Genomic DNA, 18,286 nt, shown 5'->3' with positions numbered 1-18,286 from the left:
CAAATGGTCGTTAGCTGTACAAGATTAATCCCTGCAAAAACCCACACAGTACATGAGGTAAGAACTCCTAATATCCCATTCTTTAAAGATGGATAATACTGAGCAAATTTAATTTCTAAAGACCTTTTTCAAATTGTAGCAATATTTTAAACACCTGCATATAATGCTGTAAGTTCGCAATTAAAACATTTTCCACGCACTAAAACAATCAGGTTAGCTTTTAAAGTATGCTTTAACATGTGGCCTAAAACAATAAATTCAAAATGATTTTTTAAATACGTATCCACCAGATAGATCCAAGCCACAAAACGAGCCAATACCAAATTTGCAATTTCTGTTACATGCTGCAGAGGTAGTTAACTAAAAGGGAGATCAGTCACTCCATTTTTAACAAGTAGCAAAGAAGGACTATTTTCCTGTCCCTTGTTTTCTAGGCAAAATTTACTATTTTTACAAGAAAACAGAGAAAAAAATAATTTAAGAACCCAACCGACTTCATGGAAAGAAACCTGAAAGTTTCATCTTAAGCATATTTGAGGAAATGAAAAACTACTGGAAATGAAATTATAAAGTAAAATTCACTGCTACAATCCTGAATACAAAAATTGGTAACTTTCTACACACCAAATCACAGAATGGTTTGGTACATTGTCATTCTGATAACGTTTCTTGAAAAAAACTGAGAAATTAATGCATTTTTTTTAAGCCAATACCATCTGTACCAGAACATGAAACTCACAATGGTAGTCAGTACAAAAAAGTAGCTGACTTCTTATATAAAGCAATTCTAATCCTTGCCTTTCCCAGCGTTTCTAGTCTCTCAAAAATATATGCAAGTCAAAATCATTTTTCTGATCTCAAGCCAAAAATCTAGGTTTTGTTAACACTTATTCTTTAAAACTACTGCTGTGTTAGTTAATAACTATAACACTCCTTAATTTAAAGCTGCAACTGCAAGCAACTTAAGTAAAAAATATCCAAAAACTTCATATTTGAAGAGCTTTTGAAATAAACACATTAAAGTATCAAATTTACACTTGCATTTTCACTTTTTATAGCACTACTAGTATCCTTCCACTTTTCAGATACGTTGTACAACAAGGATAGTTCTTTAACAATCATGAATTTCAGTTCTATTCATCAAGGGTAATATGGCAATCTCTTTGCCCTGTACCCAGTTTAAGTAAAATTTTTTATGTAAAAGAATATGACTTAGAATACTTGCACAACTTTAAAAAATTAAGTATTTAAATAAGCAATATTTCAAGTTATGGTATTACCTTTCAGGGGAGGCTTATTTTTGGTTTTATTGTCTCTTTAAATAAGCATTAGCACTCGATCATTTGCTTTTTAGACTTGGAGAATAAATCACTCAAAACACTAATAAAGCTTTAAGTCAACAAAATGTATCAACATAGCATAAAACTACTAAAGATTTCATTTAAAGGTTTAAGAAGAGTTCTAACTGATAATAAGTTTGTGTTTTCCTGGCATAGGAGACTAATTAATTCAGCAGTGGGACACAGTATTTAGGTATAGGAGTGGGATTTTGGTTTGCTTCCAAGGTAAAGTGTCAGATGTTTAAGAAGAAACAAATACCTAGAGAATTCAGATGTAGGCCTCAACAAGCAGAGTTTTCCAGCTCAGCTTTAATACATGGTATTTGCATTTCTAAGTTAAGGAACTATTACCGTGGCAACAAAACTGAAATTTAACGGTTTTTTTAACAAACAAAAAAGCAACAAGTGACTTACACATCCATCATGCACATTCAAGGTTGCTTCAAGTTTTAATCTTTGGATAAATTCTCTTCTCCCTGTGAAGAAAAATACTAATTACATACTCTTTCGAAGGAATAACACTGAAGAAGTAGTTAAGACCCTGCTAACAAGCGTTAACCGGTAAAACCCTAAACAATAAAGAACCAGAATATAAATGTAAATCTTGAAACAATTCATATGGTTTCTATTTTACAAAAGGTAAGACAAGCATCACATTTGCTACCTCTTCCACCACCTTTAATAAGGATGCAGAAATGGCAAAATGAACATTTCACAGGTTCACAGGCCAACGCTTCCTCTAAAACTAGTAACTATAAGACAGAAAATAACCCTGTGGTTATTTGGTTAACTTAGCTGAAAGACAGCAAGTATAACATAGTTCATGACTTTTCATATACCTTTTGTATAGAAATATAAAGAAGAATGTGTTTGGTCTCAAGGAGCAAGTAAAACATGGTCTTATAATTTCAGCAAAGAACTGGAAGTTGATCTTCCAAGCATCACCTACAACCCTACATCTCCTCTTAAACTAGGAAAATCCCAATTTCAATTTTATTATTAAAGTTGCATTTTGAAGAGGAACATTGTAGTCCATTACCATTCCATCTGATATAGACTTAAGGGATAAAACACGGAGGAAATTTCTGGAAAGACGACATGAAAACACACACTGAGTAAGGTAAGGGCCTGGAAACTTTATGTCCTTATTACCCATATAAAAGCTGATTTACCACTGCACTTGGAAACACTACTGTGCTATGATGAGGGAAAAATAAAAATACATTGAAAACAGTGTGGTCTCTTCCTGAACTAGAAGTTTAAACAAATAGCTCCAACTTTCATTTAATTTAGAGTGCCCCCATTTTATGAAAACAGGTTATAATGAAGCTAATAATTCCCAGAAAGCACTGTCAGAAAATACAAATAACGATAAACCTCATCTTCCTACTTAAATCCTAGAAGAACTGAAACTCAAGGACCATTTTCTTTTTTGTCCTGTGTACAAACTCTCAGCACAAAACTCCAGGTAAGAGCACCAGACTGTAGGTCTATGTTAGGCTGCCCTGTTTTCAAACATGAAACCTATCGAATTCACTCAAAATTAACCTTCCTGCCTTCCTTTGAGGAAACTACAAAGTCAGGGAAAGAAAAACCGCAACAGAACCCTCTCCACATCTGAAAAACCTACATTTCTGAACTTGTTTTGGTTCAGCTGGAGGCAGACCCATTTCAGTGTTGCCTCTGGCACTGCAGCACAAATTTCGAAAAGCAACGTCTCCTCTCTTCCACTCCTTTCCTCTTAATGCCTTTTAATTGTCCCATATCCTCTGTAGCACTAAAAAAAGAACCTCCGGTATCCACACCTGGTCCCTCACAGTCACAGACCATCTGGCTGACACAAGGCCACTGAACGTCCCTGCCATCCTCCCTCAAAGACCAGGAAACCCTTCCAGCAGCACCAGCTCCCACCAGTACACCTCTGCCTCAAAGGTCACACAACTTTCTCCTTTTTCCTCCAGGAAAAGGTGTGTTTTGGTACATAGTTTTTGATGGAACCTCCAGAATTCAAAATAGTTCGTAACACAGTTCAAGTGTCACATTGGATGAAGATCGTACTTTGGCAATTTTTTTTTTTTCCTAAGAGTAGGCACTGTAGGGTGCAACAGTTATAAAGTGACTGCTTTTAAAGCACACCTAAGTTAGCTTTAAAAATATAAAAAGCATAGTCTGTTATGCCCCATTTTATAGACATTGAAATTGTGACGTCTCAGAAGTGCTACAAACCCCGTTAACCAGGAATAGCCATCATTAGAAAGTGATTCAAATAACTTTATGCACCATGCACGACTAACAACAACTTACATGTTCTTGAATTGGGAATACATCTCCCTATTCTTTCTTCATCACTCATCCTTTTATTGCCCTAGAGGAACAGACTTTAAACTTGGGTCCTTAATGGTTGGTTTATTGTATTTTTCTGTTGTCCTATTATTTTTTTCAATTCACTGAACAATACGTGTCTTTTCAATGAAGATGCCTATTTTCAGGTTAATTTGATTTCTACAACCCTTGCTCATAAGTAAGCATGAATACTGTGGTGGGAAATATCACCTACTGTATATTTATATCTCACTTTGCATAATAGAAACCTAACAGTTTGTGTCTAGGGCGCTACTGTAATGCAAAATACAGCATAATAATATGCAACCCCCAAGAGGATAACTTCGCTAAGAGACGTGTACTGTGCAGGCCAACACAAAAATCTTGTGTTTGCCAGTCCTATCACATTTCCACTTGCAGAACAGAGAAGTCTGATAGCAGTGGATGACTCTCAGGCATGGCACTACGTGCATATAACACATCTGGAAGTGAGGTGATGTCTGCAGACCAACATGTAGGCGCTTGTCGAGAACTCTCTGTGCAGAAACGCTGAAGGAGATTACTGTAAGTCATTTTTAAAAACAAGCAGAGCAACAGATTTTTCTCCTTCCCGTATGGTGTGGTTTTAATCCAAATCACTTAAATCGGCAAGCAAGAAACAGTAAATGTGTTCTAATCCCATCTTCAATTGCCATTTTTATTTCCCTAAAGTCCGTTGACAAAATTAGGTATGATCCGACTTCTTGTTGTTAGATTAGGATTTTTTGGCCTTAATAAAAACACAGTAGCTATATAAGTTTCAGTAAATATTTCACTTGAGACAGAGATATATGGCACCTTGTATATTTATACTCCCCCCATTTAAAACATTTAAAAATAAAAATGTGAGGATTGCACATGCTAGCATATGCACTTTTTATAGATGTGATTCGTTTTTTATCACGTGATGACTATTTATCTAAATATTGATTTGAGGGAGGAATCAATACAAGCAAAACTACAACACTTTGTCATTTCCTTATTCCCTAAAGGGAAAAGGGAGCAAGGGAGAAAAGTTAAAACGTTTTGCCTCCAAAAACCTTCCTGTTTGACAAAGTACTAAACGCAAGAGGAAAACTGAATGGATTGTTTCTAGTTTATTTTGTCATTCAAAACTAGAACCACCAGATCCTGAATGCAGTTTTTTTTCTAAAATGAAAACCAGAACTACTTGAGCAAACGGATCTGAAGACAGCACAGTCTCCACATCTGCTGTTATTAAAAGCTGAGTAAAGTCAGTGAATCTGCATTGCTTGTACTTCAGCAATGACTTCCACAGTTCATTGGTTTGATAAAAAAGCACCACAACTCTAATTACTAGACTTTGTAAGGTCAAATTCCCCACATCGAGGATTCTGCTCTCCAAGGTGACAAAAATCTTCACTATCCTTCACTCTCATCCACTTAATCTAATGGCTCCCTGTTCCTCCCACCTTCGGTCCTCCTGGCTCCCCCCTTCAGCTAAGGGGATGGAGGAGACCCAGGCCTCTGACAAAACCCCATGGAGTACTATTTCTTATTAAATCGGCATCAAGACCTCTGTCAAGTTTTGGGTTCCCCCCACCCCCAATACTGCATACAGGCTCCGTAAGAGCCAGAAACTTTCTTTTTCCCCTTAGCGATGTGCCACCAGAAATGGAATAATTTAGTTCTGTGAGGATGCTTCAATAGATCATTTCTTATATTCAAATAAGACCTGTTTCAGAGAGGGATCAAGCAATCAAGCTCTCATCACCAAGATCATCTCACTGGACAGGGGAACATCCATATGAGGTTTGCTTTGAAACTGCTAAGGTGAAACTATCAACAAGAATAAAACAAAGCAAAAAAGCACTGTTAAAATTTCAAACGGCAATGACGAGCTCCCTGTGAAGTGTTTACATAGCCAACATTTGGAAAGCCATCGAGCTGATGCTCCCTCCACCCCTTCTCACTAGACCTTGGGCACTAACTGAAGCCTCAAGGTGCAGTGTCACCCTCAGTACACTAATCAATGTTTTTATTTTATTTTACACTAAGCTAGAGACTAGAGGATCATTTTCAAGGCCACATTCTATGTATGGAAGAAGCACCACTTTGATACATTCATAATATGAATTTAAATACGGAAAAGCGGGGAAATGAGAAACTGCAGCTGCTTCCTTGCAATTTATTTCTTAAAAATGTTCCACTATGCACAACATCAAACCAAACGATGCTTTATCACTCCCCTCTAGAGAATTACCCAACTTCGGTGTTCAGGCACATATAGACAGCTCTGATCTCACTTGAGGGAGCAATACCAAAATACCACGATGTCCCTCGTATTCCACACTCACAGCAGTTACACCACCATTTAGGTCACAATCCTCAAGTCAGGAATTGCTGGTCAGGTGCTTTCTACACGGCTGTTTTGGCAGAGGTACACGTGCCTTTCTTTTGTAAGTGACTTAGTCAATGCTACTTCAGAACTGATGACAGCAGCGAAGTTTAATGCTTCAAGCATGTAAAACCTTCCTAGATTTCAAACTGTATTCCAGAATTTCCCATTGAAAAAGTACAGATCATTTAATGATGAAGGTCTACCTTTAAAGTACATTTGCGCTCCACAGAACTATAACTCGTCTTTGATCCAAAGCAGCACCACCATGGTATGAGACATTAAAAGACAACCCTTATTCAGAAAACGAGTAACAGATCCTGTTTGTCAAATGAACACTCATTTATGTCAAGCTGGCTCTTTCCAAGGCCAAGTCCCTCAGCACTAGCTTGCTGTGACATTTGGAATGCCCTAGTTTAAAACTGAAATGGAGCCAGCATCTGTTCCCAACGCAAAGCACATGTTATCTTGCACTCTAAGCGCATTTTAAAAACTACTCTTGATTTTCCAGGGGAGCGTTTATATCTTTCTGGGGCCACTCCATGAAAAGACGGCAAGTCCGGTTCATTTGTATATAGGTTATTTTTTTTGCTCTGTTGACATCAAACTCTCCAATCCACAACTCAACAAGCTGCTTTTCCACCAACGTGAACTCTCCATATTCCATAAACAGGACTATACACATTGAGGTATGTTAAAATTCTCGGAGCTTAATTAAAATCTTGAAAAACACTTGTTAGCTACATAGACAATGGTCCCATTTTATAGACAGTGAAACTGTGAGACAGGAAACCGAAGCAATTTATCAAAGGGAAGAATGAATCAGCAGCACTGCCAGAAGCCAAATCCATCGGTGTCACCTCCAGTCCTTTGATCAAGGCCCTGCAAATGCCAAAAACGGTAACTCTTGGTTCTGCCAATGTTTAAAAGATTACCTTTCAAGTTACTTTAACAACTACTTTGTGATGGTTTAAGTTTAAAACAGATAACCCGAATTCTTCTCTGCTCTTAATGATACATCCCCAAAGGCCTGAATGCTATACAGAAAAAACAGAAGTATTTTCATTTCTGTGGAGAGACTTACTTGCTACTTTAATACGTAACAGCTTTGCTACTAAACACCCATCATCAAACAACTTGGGTGTTAACCAAGCTTGCACTCAAATCCTAAGATATGCTTCAGAGTAAGCTTCATGTATTCAGAAACACAAAACTTTCACATATAAACACTCAGACAGAAATACAGCAGATAGGACGCTAAGCCCTGAATCACAATCCAGCAAGCCTGTGATATCTCCCAGTGATTATGTTGGTACAAAAATTTGACCTCAAAAGAAACACAAAAGAGATCTGCTAAAGTAAAAAAAAAAAAAAAAAAAAAAGTTCAGCAAGACTGTATATCTTGGGGTAATTAATAAGCGTCCTAGAAAAGACTTCTGTTCAGTTTTGCTTCTACTAAACCTAAGTTAAGTTACTTAGACTTAGTTACTGTAGGTAACAGCACAGCTAAGATTTGTTTGCGTTAGTAGCAATGTCTGCAATAAACTTTCAAACAGCTCAGATACTAAAAGTATCCACTCCCAAGCACAAGCTTCCATTGGGCTCCAGCACTGGCAAGCTGCAAGCATTTCAGCCTTAAAGCAATGTATTTAATTTCTTTGATATCGAGCATATTTTATGCTTGAAAGATACTTAATACATAAAATTACATTGTATTACTAACAGTTTAAGGTGTTCTCAGTAGCAAAAATGTGGTATCAAGTAAAACTACCTGTCTTAGAGAAGGCTTTTTATCTGTATATTCCAAATCCTAGCTTCGGAGTGAGCGTGCTATACTGACTAGCACTAAGTGGATTTAATTCACAAGTACACCGTATTCTGACAGCTCTCTTGTCCCCACATACACTCCCCACAGCAGCGCCTTCTGTATTGTTCTTGCCACAGATTGCAGCTGAGCAGAAGATAAAACAAGCGTGGTTTTGTGACAGGAGAAAAACGCCAGTTTTCAGCAATTTTGATATTCATTCATTTGGACATTAAAGCAGTCCAACGATCATATACAAATTACTCACTGAGATAAAAGGCACTTGAAATTTTTATATTGCATCACGAATATTTCTGATTAATACAGAGCAGAGGACAAATATTCACATGATGAAACAAAGAGAAGCTATATCTACGTAAAAGATAACCAAAAGCAAAAAAGATACCATGTACCACTTTATTCTTCTCAACACAAAACTACCTGAAATACATCCAGTTAATCACACTTAAGTTATGATTAACCAAATGCAAAAGCATTTTCTGTTTTCTCCATCAGCACTAAAATATGACTCCCAAGTAAACAACTTGAAATTCTAAACCAGATACTAATACAAAACTGAATAGTCATCAGATAAAGAAAAATACACTTGAGCCCTGTTTTCTTCTAATCAAAGGATTAGAAGGAGCCTTCCATTAACTGAAGGCAAAAAGAAATATAACACAGTGTTGCAAGCTGGAGTGCATAGCATTACTGTAGGTTTCAACAAGTCTTTGGAAATGCTTTTCTCTGACTTTGAAAAGTCTTCATCTGAAATAGTATATGGAACAGTAATGTCTGTTGAATATTTTCTTGTTAAAATGGTATTAACATAGTAACCCAGACAATCCTTACAACACTTTGGGAAATACGCATCACATCAGGTACTCTCGCTTTATTTTCTCCAGCACTATTTATCTGTGTTAACACCCCAGGTCAGTGAGGAGTTGTGCTTTTCAGCAAGAACAGACGTTGTCTAAGAAGCCAAAACAGGGGTACGAGTCTACCCCAGTGCAGAAGTTAAGACTGTTAGCAGCAGAACCGTTATCTACCAACCCCAAGCACTCAGACAAAACAAACAGCGGAGCATGGAAAACCACTAGCAGGAGGAAAGAAGGAGTTACTTCAATCTGCTCTGAAGAGAAGCACATTCCTAGCAGGCATGTCCTCTCACTGCCGAAGATGTGCATGCCCAGTACTGCTGCCAGCCCTTCCATCACCTTTAGGTGTCTGTCAGAGGTTACTGCATCTTCAAATCAGCCAGCAGGACCAGTCACACGAACATCCCCCAGCGCATTTTGGACAACGATTCTGGGGTAAATAAAAGCCTACTATTTAAAATTGCGTAAGCTAACTCAATACACGTTTTAAAACGGATTAACAAGAGATTATACAGAAGGCTACCAGCGTATCTAAAGAGACATGCCTTCTAGCAAAAAAAGCAGAGCCTGCCTTTCCCACGGGGTTGTCTCAGTGAAACTGAAAATTTGGACAGGGTGGAACTGAATTAAGGCGTTTACTATTCTGCACACCTACCTAATTAAACATACCATTTAATCCTGGGTTGTAGGTCAATTATACACTGCTCAGTTTGCGGAAAAATGTAAAATAGATATACACACCATAACAAGATATAGGTACATAACCCTGTGAGATTACAAGTGTGAACACTTGGAAATGGCTCAGGATTAGAGTTTAAAGATAGATGACATCAAAAGTTGAGCTAAAGTAGAAATCTGAGTCTTGGTAGTAGGTGACTATTAATTTAACACTGTAAAATAAATTGAATTATCATTGGGCATTTAAAAACAAATTTTAAAAGCTTACTTTTTTTTTAAAGTTACATTGCTGGCTGCATTAAACTGTACGTATTCATCCTAGATGACCAAAAATCCCTGTTCTTTAACTCAAGAGACTTATTTTTTACCGAAGAGTGTTTTCAGGACGTAAAAGTATTTCTGAAATAAAAACAAATTTTAAAAGCACCACATCTTTTCTCATTTCCTACGAAAGCTAAATAATGGGAACACACTGCAATAATAATAACAAATTCACAAAGAGGTGGGGTTTGTTTTGTGTAATAGTTTTCTATATTGGTGAAGTTTAAGTGGTTCCATAAAGGTTAAACAAACATCACTAATGGTTCAGAACTATTCAGTTCACAGGGAAGGGAACGATGGATCCTCATCTGGCTCATGACATTTGCCAAGTAGAAAGCAGCAGCATTAAGGATGCGTTCAATTTTCCTGAGGAAAGCCTGCAAATCCTTGAAGAACAAAATGAGGAAAATAAAGGGATATTAAAATTCACTGATGTGACTCAGATTCCATCTCACGATACTCATGTTCAATATTTAATGATTAAACACATGCTAAAGCATTTGGGACATACCTGAATCAGCAACTCACTAAGCCCCAAAGACACAAAAACGCTGAGACTTGCACTTAACCAGTGAAAAATCCAGCTTTGTTTGAAGGCTGGCATACTTCAAATCCAAACCAACGTTTTTCCTTACTGCTAGGACAGGACAAGTTTCAAGCGTCAACAAGTTCTTGATACATGATCAGTTATATCCCACTAGACTATTTTCGGGGCATTCAAGGACAGAAGATCAGGGATCACGAGCAAAGTGACAAGAACTCACAGTATTGCACAGCAACAACTTAGAAGTGACTAAACACAGATATGCTTAATGGTCTCCCTAATGCAGTTAATGGAAGCAATCCAGCTGGAAGAAGGCTACAGGGGGGGGAAAAAATAAAAAATAAATAAATAAATGAATAAGAGAGATCTAAAGTGATCTCCCACATCACTGGCTCAATCTGAAATACAAATCCAGTACACGACTTGTTTTTGCAGCAAGAGACAGCTTTCATGTATCCAAAGCTCATTATTACCAGATCAAGGTGCAACTTAACTACAAAGCTGTCTGAAATGCTCAGTATCAAGACACAGGCAGTTATTTACAAAGCAAATGACAACCTTTGTACAAAGACTGTCTTTAAAAGCATACAGTGTAAATTTAATTAAATATTGCAATCAAAAATGAAAAGCTATCTGAAGGACACCAAATCTTTATACTCTCCAGCTGTTTGCATGAGAAGGCTGTGACTCCAAAGGACATAAAGCAAATACATGTGCATCGTAAGACAGTGTAATTCAAATAATACAATCGTACATGCAAAGCCTTGGGCCTACAACACACTTACATAAACACTCATATTCTTGGCAACCATTAACACATAACTAACGTTCAGTGCACAGGCATTACACACAAGGTTATTAATCCCTTAAAAACAAAAAGTACAAATACATCTACATAATTCAGCCCATGTCAAACAAAGCTGATGAAGCTGCAGACAACTTAAAAAGCCTGTTGAATTTCTGAAGGACAGAAAAATCAACAATCTGAAACAGTTGTACCAATTTTTGATCATTTCCTTCTAGCTCCACTTAGACTGGATGTATTCGTATGCGATGCCAGAAATCACCCTCCCATTTATGGTTTTATGCTGTATGCCAAGATACAACAGCAGCAAAAAAGTTGATGATGTACAAAATTAAAACATCAAAACTCAGTAAATAGGTTCATTGGTAACAATATCTGATCTAGACAGTACTATGGAAAAAAGAAAAAAAGTTTCAGCAAAGCAATCCCACTTAAGAACATAACAACATGATCTGTAAGGGTCTACAGTTTTTCACAAATTGATGTTAGTAGTACATAAATAATAGACCTTATACCCCAACATCCCCAAAACTAACATTGGAAATTATTCTCTTATTTCAGGACAGAATGACAGAAGGCACTGAGTAATCCCAGACGTTCTTTTTTTTTTAAAAAAAAAAAAAGTATATACTACAGTGATTGTCAACACTTTATCAGCAACTAGGAGCAAGGTGGAACAACACCGAGCAGACAGAAGCAGATACACAAACCACAACAATTAAACCACAAAACACACAGGCAAAATGCGACTGAGAAAAGGCCAATGATATTGTTAACTACAAAGATTCCTGAGATAGTAGCAAAATAAGATATCAAATTTAAGTAGTGTAGTGCTACATGGCTGTACCACTTGCAGGTCCAAGCGGCTCCTGTGTCTCCACTTCCATAGCTCGATTAGTCTGCAAGTGAAATAATCCCAAAGATAACAGAAGGCTGATTAGACTGAAATTAAAACCAAGTATTCGGCACTCAGGCACCAGAAATACTCATCCAACCTTAATCCTGCCTCCCAGCTCGCATCTCTTTCTGGTTTTCTAGTATTTTCTTCATATGTTGCCTTCTCCAGATGATCCTGCTATACTATGTTTTATTTTCCTTTACTGATAGTGTGCTACTTTTTACAAATTATTCTATTAAAACATTTAAAGTGGGTGTCTTTATTATCTCAGTTGATTTACTTGGAAGTAGAAAAGAAAAAAAAAAAAATCATTAATCTTTATGTGCCAGGATCACCCCCAACGTTTTCTCAAGATGCTGCTTTATACATCTGCTTTTCTGTTCATTGGTACCAATCTAAATGAGACGGTATCGGGGAATTAATTTTACACATAGTAGTCTCTTCATTAAACTCCTTCAAATTCAATTGGTTATCAACAGGTCTCGACGACACACTGCTCTTTCAATTGCTCATCTACATTTTTTTAAGGACTGTAGTCGCTAAGTCTTGCTTTTATTAACAGGGGAAAACAACCCAAACATATCCAGTTTAAGGCAATATCTGATCACTGTACACTCGTGGGTTTTACAGTTTAAAAGTAACGTTCTTTTTCTGCAATGCTCTTATACATCTTAAGCCCTTCTATACGACCATTGAAAACCCAGGGACTATCCCAAATTTCCTGACTGACACATATTAGATTGAGCACGTTAAAGCTGTTCGATTTTGTTTCAAAGATGTATTTTCCTCTAATTCATTCATTACACTGTGGACTTCAATTCTGACTCTGCCTACTTCTATTATTCAGAAGACATCACCAATGAAAAAAATTGGGGGAGTTCAACTGTATCTTTCTAAAAATCTTCGGTTAGTCTAGTTTCACAAAGTGTTTGGTGTGTGCCAGGATGTATCACTACAGAACTGGCTTCCTGAGCACACAAAGTGCAGTGGAAGATGCCGTGAGTCAGAAAGCTACACTGTTTACATTAAAACAGCAGTCATTCATTTGTGTCCTGATAATCAGACGACCAGGCAAATTAATAATGGCCCTTTTTCAAGCAGCAGTTAATTTGCTAGACTTGTAGAAGGAAAAACATAAAACACCTTCACCAGTTCTGGGGTTTAGCTGTGACAGATGAGCATTTTTAATCCATGCTGGAAAAGAAAATTAGTGCCAGAGGTTTAGGACATGAAATGTAACAGCGCACCTGAAAATAACTAAACATCAAAAGTATTACGCAAAGAATTAAAGAAGAAAGGCTGATTAAATACTTTGTGACTATCTCCAAGTTTGCAAGAGCACCAACTACAAAGCTGATCACTTTAAAGCTGCCTGACCCTTCTTACTCTGTATTATTTTCAAAGCCTAAGATAGCATATGTTGAAATACAGCTGGAACAAAAACTGGGGAAAATAATACACCTCTTTCTAGTTGTTCTCCCTCACATTCAAGTTTCCATCTCTGCTGGTTTTTGTTTCTCCAAGGAAAAGCAACAGAGAGAAGGAAAGTTCTCAGTATTTTAAGGAATTCAATTCACTCTCTCACCCTGGGCAATGTATTTTAGGAAGAACTATACATTCAACAGCAATACCCAATTCTAACTATATTCAATGAGCCACAACTAGTTTTATAAACTAATAAGGTAACGAATATAACACAGTCAATATCAAAACTAATCGGTTGTCCATACATGTAACAGCTATTCTTGCCTATCCTGTTTTTCAAAGCCACTTATGAACAGGGCAATTAACTTACTTCAAAACTGTAATTAGTTTCGGTTTTACTATGGATCGTCTTGGTAAAGAAGGGGAACTACTGATGCCTGATTAGTAAATTCTCCCTGCCTACGTAATGAAATAGTAACAGTTCTCCTTTTGAAACTTTACAAAATTTGACCACAACCAACCTAACTACTGGTCGGCTTTACAGTTGATTTATAGATTTCAAACCCTTCCTAAATCTTATAAAACAGGATGAGAAAAACTTAGTAAGATAAGAAACAGTCTTTAAAGAGAGGGGGGAGTGGACAGTCAGGAGACAGCACCACAAGAAACCTGGTAAGCTTAAGAATTTCATATCACAAAGACAGATGATATTAGCAAATAGTCTGTGAACAAGGATATCGGAGATTAGGGAGAACTGACTGATTTTGATGCTTGCTTCCATTGTACCAAGCACCATAACCTCTGACAATCACTGAGCTAAACGGAATCAGCTCCTCTCTGCAAACTATTTTAGACTAACAGATTTTCTCTGGATAACTTGCTATGCCAGTTAATTAAAAAAAAATAAAAGAAAAAGAAAAAAAGAAAAAGAGAAGAAGTCTTCAGTCTTCCTCTCCTGACTAAACAGAGCCATCCTTAGCAGCATGACCCTCCACAGAAAAGCAAATAAACCCATCACATTAAATCTCTTCTGAGGAATTACACACTCACTTCTTTCTTGCAAGAAACCCATGCTGCTATTTCTCTAGTCAAATTACTATATGCTACACTTCACCAATAGAGGCCTTCATGGTGATGGCACCGAACACTTCACCTGCTACGAGAACGGGTATCTTCATCGGTCACCAAAATACCGCCACAATAATACAAAATTGCAACAAAGATCTGGGGATTCTCGGGAAAGTGTCATGACTGAATAATTGCATTGGCCGGTTTCAAAGCAGAATTTAAATGGGAGGCTACAGTTTACCACCGATGTTTTCCTGTGGAAAAGCAGGGTGATGTTTTTAACCACTGGAAGTAGTTTGATGCTCTGTTTCCATCTGAGATCCAGCAGCAGGACTCCTCCCACCAGCATTAGGCGAAGACCATGCCCAAACCGAATCAAAGAAAAAAGCATTACTGACAGCCTCCCCGAGGCCTGGCTGACTCTGGAGACTTCAGATACAGGCACTGTCTGAAATTGAGACTAATTAGCCTACAAATCCTGAAGAAAATGTAGCTAACATACATTGATAAGACCCACATTTTCCCGCTATCACGACAGCAGGAATCCTTACCCAATGATAGCATCTGAAGGACACGTCCCAGGTACGGATATATTGCCCCATCTCCACGAGGCTTTCCTCTGGAATTCTATCCAGAACTGACTAGGTTTCAGAACAATTATTTAGAGATCTTGCAAAATCAGACTGAGTTTTGCAAGGACATAAATTCCAGGAGCGAATTATCTGCACGGAAAGGTACAGTAGGATGCACAGATCCTTCCTGGAGCAGCTGTTTTTGAAAGCTAAAAGAAGCTATAAATAGAGTCCCCCTCGATTGCCAGTTCACATGAAACTAAAACACTGAGTAAATAGGAAACAGTGGTGAGTTCTCAGATGTCTTCTTTCAATACATAATTGCCTTCAATATTCTCCATATTTTACACTGCAGCATAACACCACCCAAATGAACGGTTCACTCTGCAAGTACTATTTGTATACACACATCTTCCTTCACACATTGTGAACCACGTTAGCTAAGGACATGCTATGAGGGTTCTGGACGAAGAAGAGCAGCAGATAAGGAAGAGACATACAACCTACTTTATTTTTTACTGGTATCCGTAATTGTTTTGACAAATTTACCAAAAACTCCCAGACAAACACAGAAAATGCCTTGAGTCTTCCAATACTATTACCAAGTCAAAATAAAATGCCTGACTTGCATTTGTTCTGCCAGACAGCTGGAACAGTGGAAAAAACAGTATAAATATGAAGAAACCTTACTTCCCATCCAGACTAGATAGGCAATGACCAACAATCAATGTCACATGTCTGACCACTGCTGTCTCGATCTGTGTCCAAACAAAGCTCCTACATAGAACTGTTTAAGTCTGAACGAGAGGAGAACCATAGACACACTAAACTGCACACAAAAAGGTGCCTGTCGCCTGGTAAATCTGCACATGAGCAATCACACCTGATTACCAGCCAAATTAGTGGGTCTATTAAGGCCATAAATGCCATTTGAAATCCAAGCACGATGGCTCTACGAGACAAGCACGCCATGCACTAACCCCTTTCATTAAAAGCAGAAGTCAGCAAGGGCTGAGCCACTCTTGCCAGCGCCGACGCAGATCTTAACATCAATTCAGTGGGCAACTTCTCCCAGGTCCTATTTTCCCAAGGCTATAAAGCTACCGAACACGTTTAGTTTAAATGAAAAAACAGTAAATATGAGACCTTAACCTAGTCACCAGAGAGGTTTTGTTTCTAACTAATGTCACGCACATTTTATTGAAGCAGTGCCCAGAAAAGACACCTTAATAAACCCGAGAGGATGATTTGTACTGATCAAATCTAAATAATTCAACTGTCAAGACACAAGCATGTAAACTTAAAAAAAAAAAAAGGTCTTACGGTGCTTCTTCAAAACCTACACACTACAGTCCTAGTTTTAACGTCGGGGGTTTTTCTGCTCCAACTGGAGCAGGCACAAAAAATATAAATAAATAAATGAAAAAAATCCTTAAGTAGCTGGTCAGAAGGATATCTGTGTTTGATCACTAGAAGTTAGGACGGTCCTCAGTTAAGGCTTGGCCAAGCACACTGTCAAGACATCACAAAAGTCAAAAGGAATCAGACCGTATGTTTTCAACCATTTTAATTTTAGGACCTCCAAAAATCCTTCCAAAGGACTTACGTGCACGTAGGTGCTATACACACAGACACCTTCTCTACTGTAGGTGGAAACCTGCCAGCAGTGACCTTGCTTTTCCCAGTTAACTGCTTGGGGATTACTGGGTGCTCAGGGACCACAGCCCCAAAACTACGGAGTTCAAGTTGGAAATGCGACATTCCACCAGGAAAGCAAAGGAAAACCAATACCAACCACGGTCTGAAGCACCCAGGGGGTATAAAAAGCCACACTTTTAGCGGTGCTGGAAGTAAGTTCCACCTGGAGTACTCGGCGTCGCCACTCAAAAGCAGGATTTAAGCCAGACAAGTACAAAAGAGTGTGCTGGAGCCCAACAAACCACCTTTCCCGGAGAGCCGTCACCCCCACGCACACCCCGTGATCAATGCAACACCTCACACACCTCCAAAAACACGTGAAAAAATATATATATTTTTAAAAGAAGAATTTTGGGGAAGGAGTGGAAGAGGGAGAACGCATGCGACCTGCGCCATTACACCGACTATCAACGGTTCTGTTACACGCCAGAAATCTCCCCCGACGCCTCGTAAACTGAAACTAAGGCTATTTTTAACTCGTGGCACTTAAAAAGTGAAAATAAGCGGCCGGGCGCCGGGGGGGGAGGGGGCAGCGCCGAGGGCCAGGCGCACCCCCAGCCCCCCCGCCCGCTGCAGGGCGGTTGCGAGCACAAAGACCCGCTAAATAAGCCGGCACCGACCGCGTTCAAGCGGCTCTGCCCGGCATTCAGCTTCCAAACCCCAGGAAACACCTCAAAGCCCGGGGAACAATCAGGCCATTATCCCGGCACTTAGGGGTTTTGTTAGCGATCTTCGCCGGCTCAGGGCCGGGAAATCCCGAGCCCGTTCAGCGCCCGCGGGCATCAGCCACGGCTGCCAGGCTATTGGGAGCCGCCACCGCCCGCCGCCCAACTTCCCGGCTGGGGCTCCCGTGCAACAGTTCCTCCGGGAAGGAAGCGGGGCGGCGGGAGCGGAGCCCCGCCGTGCCCGGGACCCCCCGCGGGCGCGGAGGGCTGGGGGGGGGAGGGGGGGAGGGGGTCGGCTGACACCCGCGCGTGGGGAGAGGGGCTCGCGCGGGCGAGGCGGCCGGCGGAAGGGGCGGCCGGCCCCCTCCTCACCGTGTGAGGTGAGCTAACGGTGGCTCCACGGCGCCCGCCCCCGCCGCGGCCCCCGCCCTTACCCAGGTAGTGCCTCCGCAGCAGGCCGGGCTCCTCCAGCCCCAGGCTCCGCTTCCGCACGTCCCACAGCAGGTGGGGGCAGTGGCCGCGGGACATGGCCCTGCGCGGAGGGGCAGCGGGGGAGAGAGGGAAGGGTGTCGGGGGCTCCGCCGGCACCGGCCGCCCCGCGCGATCACCATGGAAACCCGGGCCGGTCCGCCCGCGCGGCGATCACGCCCGCCTCACGCCGCGGCACCGACGGGGAGCGAGCGGCGGCGGAGGGGGCGGGGCGCGGAGCGGCCGCCGGCCCCGCCCCCAGGCATGGCGCCCCGCCCCCGCTGCGCTCCGCCCCCGCCGCACGGGAGGGGGTGCCGCGCTCCGCGGCCTCGGCAGTCTCGCGAGAGCAGGTAACACCGCCTCGGGCGGCCCCGCCCCGGGGGAATGACGTTAGCGCGTTTG

General features: G+C 40.2%; 1 protein-coding gene across 4 annotated transcripts in view; it reads right to left on the bottom strand.

Annotated features, from left to right (window-relative positions):
• The window catches only part of DCAF6 (DDB1 and CUL4 associated factor 6), a 90,619-nt gene extending 72,486 nt beyond the window's left edge, over positions 1-18,133 (bottom strand). Inside the window, exons 1-2 of one of the 4 annotated variants that reach the window (XM_056327759.1) lie at positions 17,851-18,133; positions 1,755-1,816 (exon numbers count right to left, since the gene is read on the bottom strand). In XM_056327759.1, the coding sequence (XP_056183734.1) occupies positions 1,755-1,816; positions 17,851-17,944 (156 nt within the window). In that variant the 5' untranslated portion in view covers positions 17,945-18,133. The remainder of the gene's footprint in view (positions 1-1,754; positions 1,817-17,850) is intronic. The other 3 variants (XM_056327756.1, XM_056327757.1, XM_056327758.1) reach the window with 3 other exon arrangements.
• Positions 18,134-18,286: the final 153 nt, after the last annotated feature.

The sequence above is a fragment of the Falco biarmicus genome, chromosome 2 (genome assembly GCF_023638135.1).
Source record: "Falco biarmicus isolate bFalBia1 chromosome 2, bFalBia1.pri, whole genome shotgun sequence".
Classification (NCBI taxonomy): Eukaryota; Metazoa; Chordata; class Aves; order Falconiformes; family Falconidae; genus Falco; species Falco biarmicus.
Note: the sequence above shows the minus strand (reverse complement) of the source record. Positions and strands in the feature narration are given on the sequence as shown.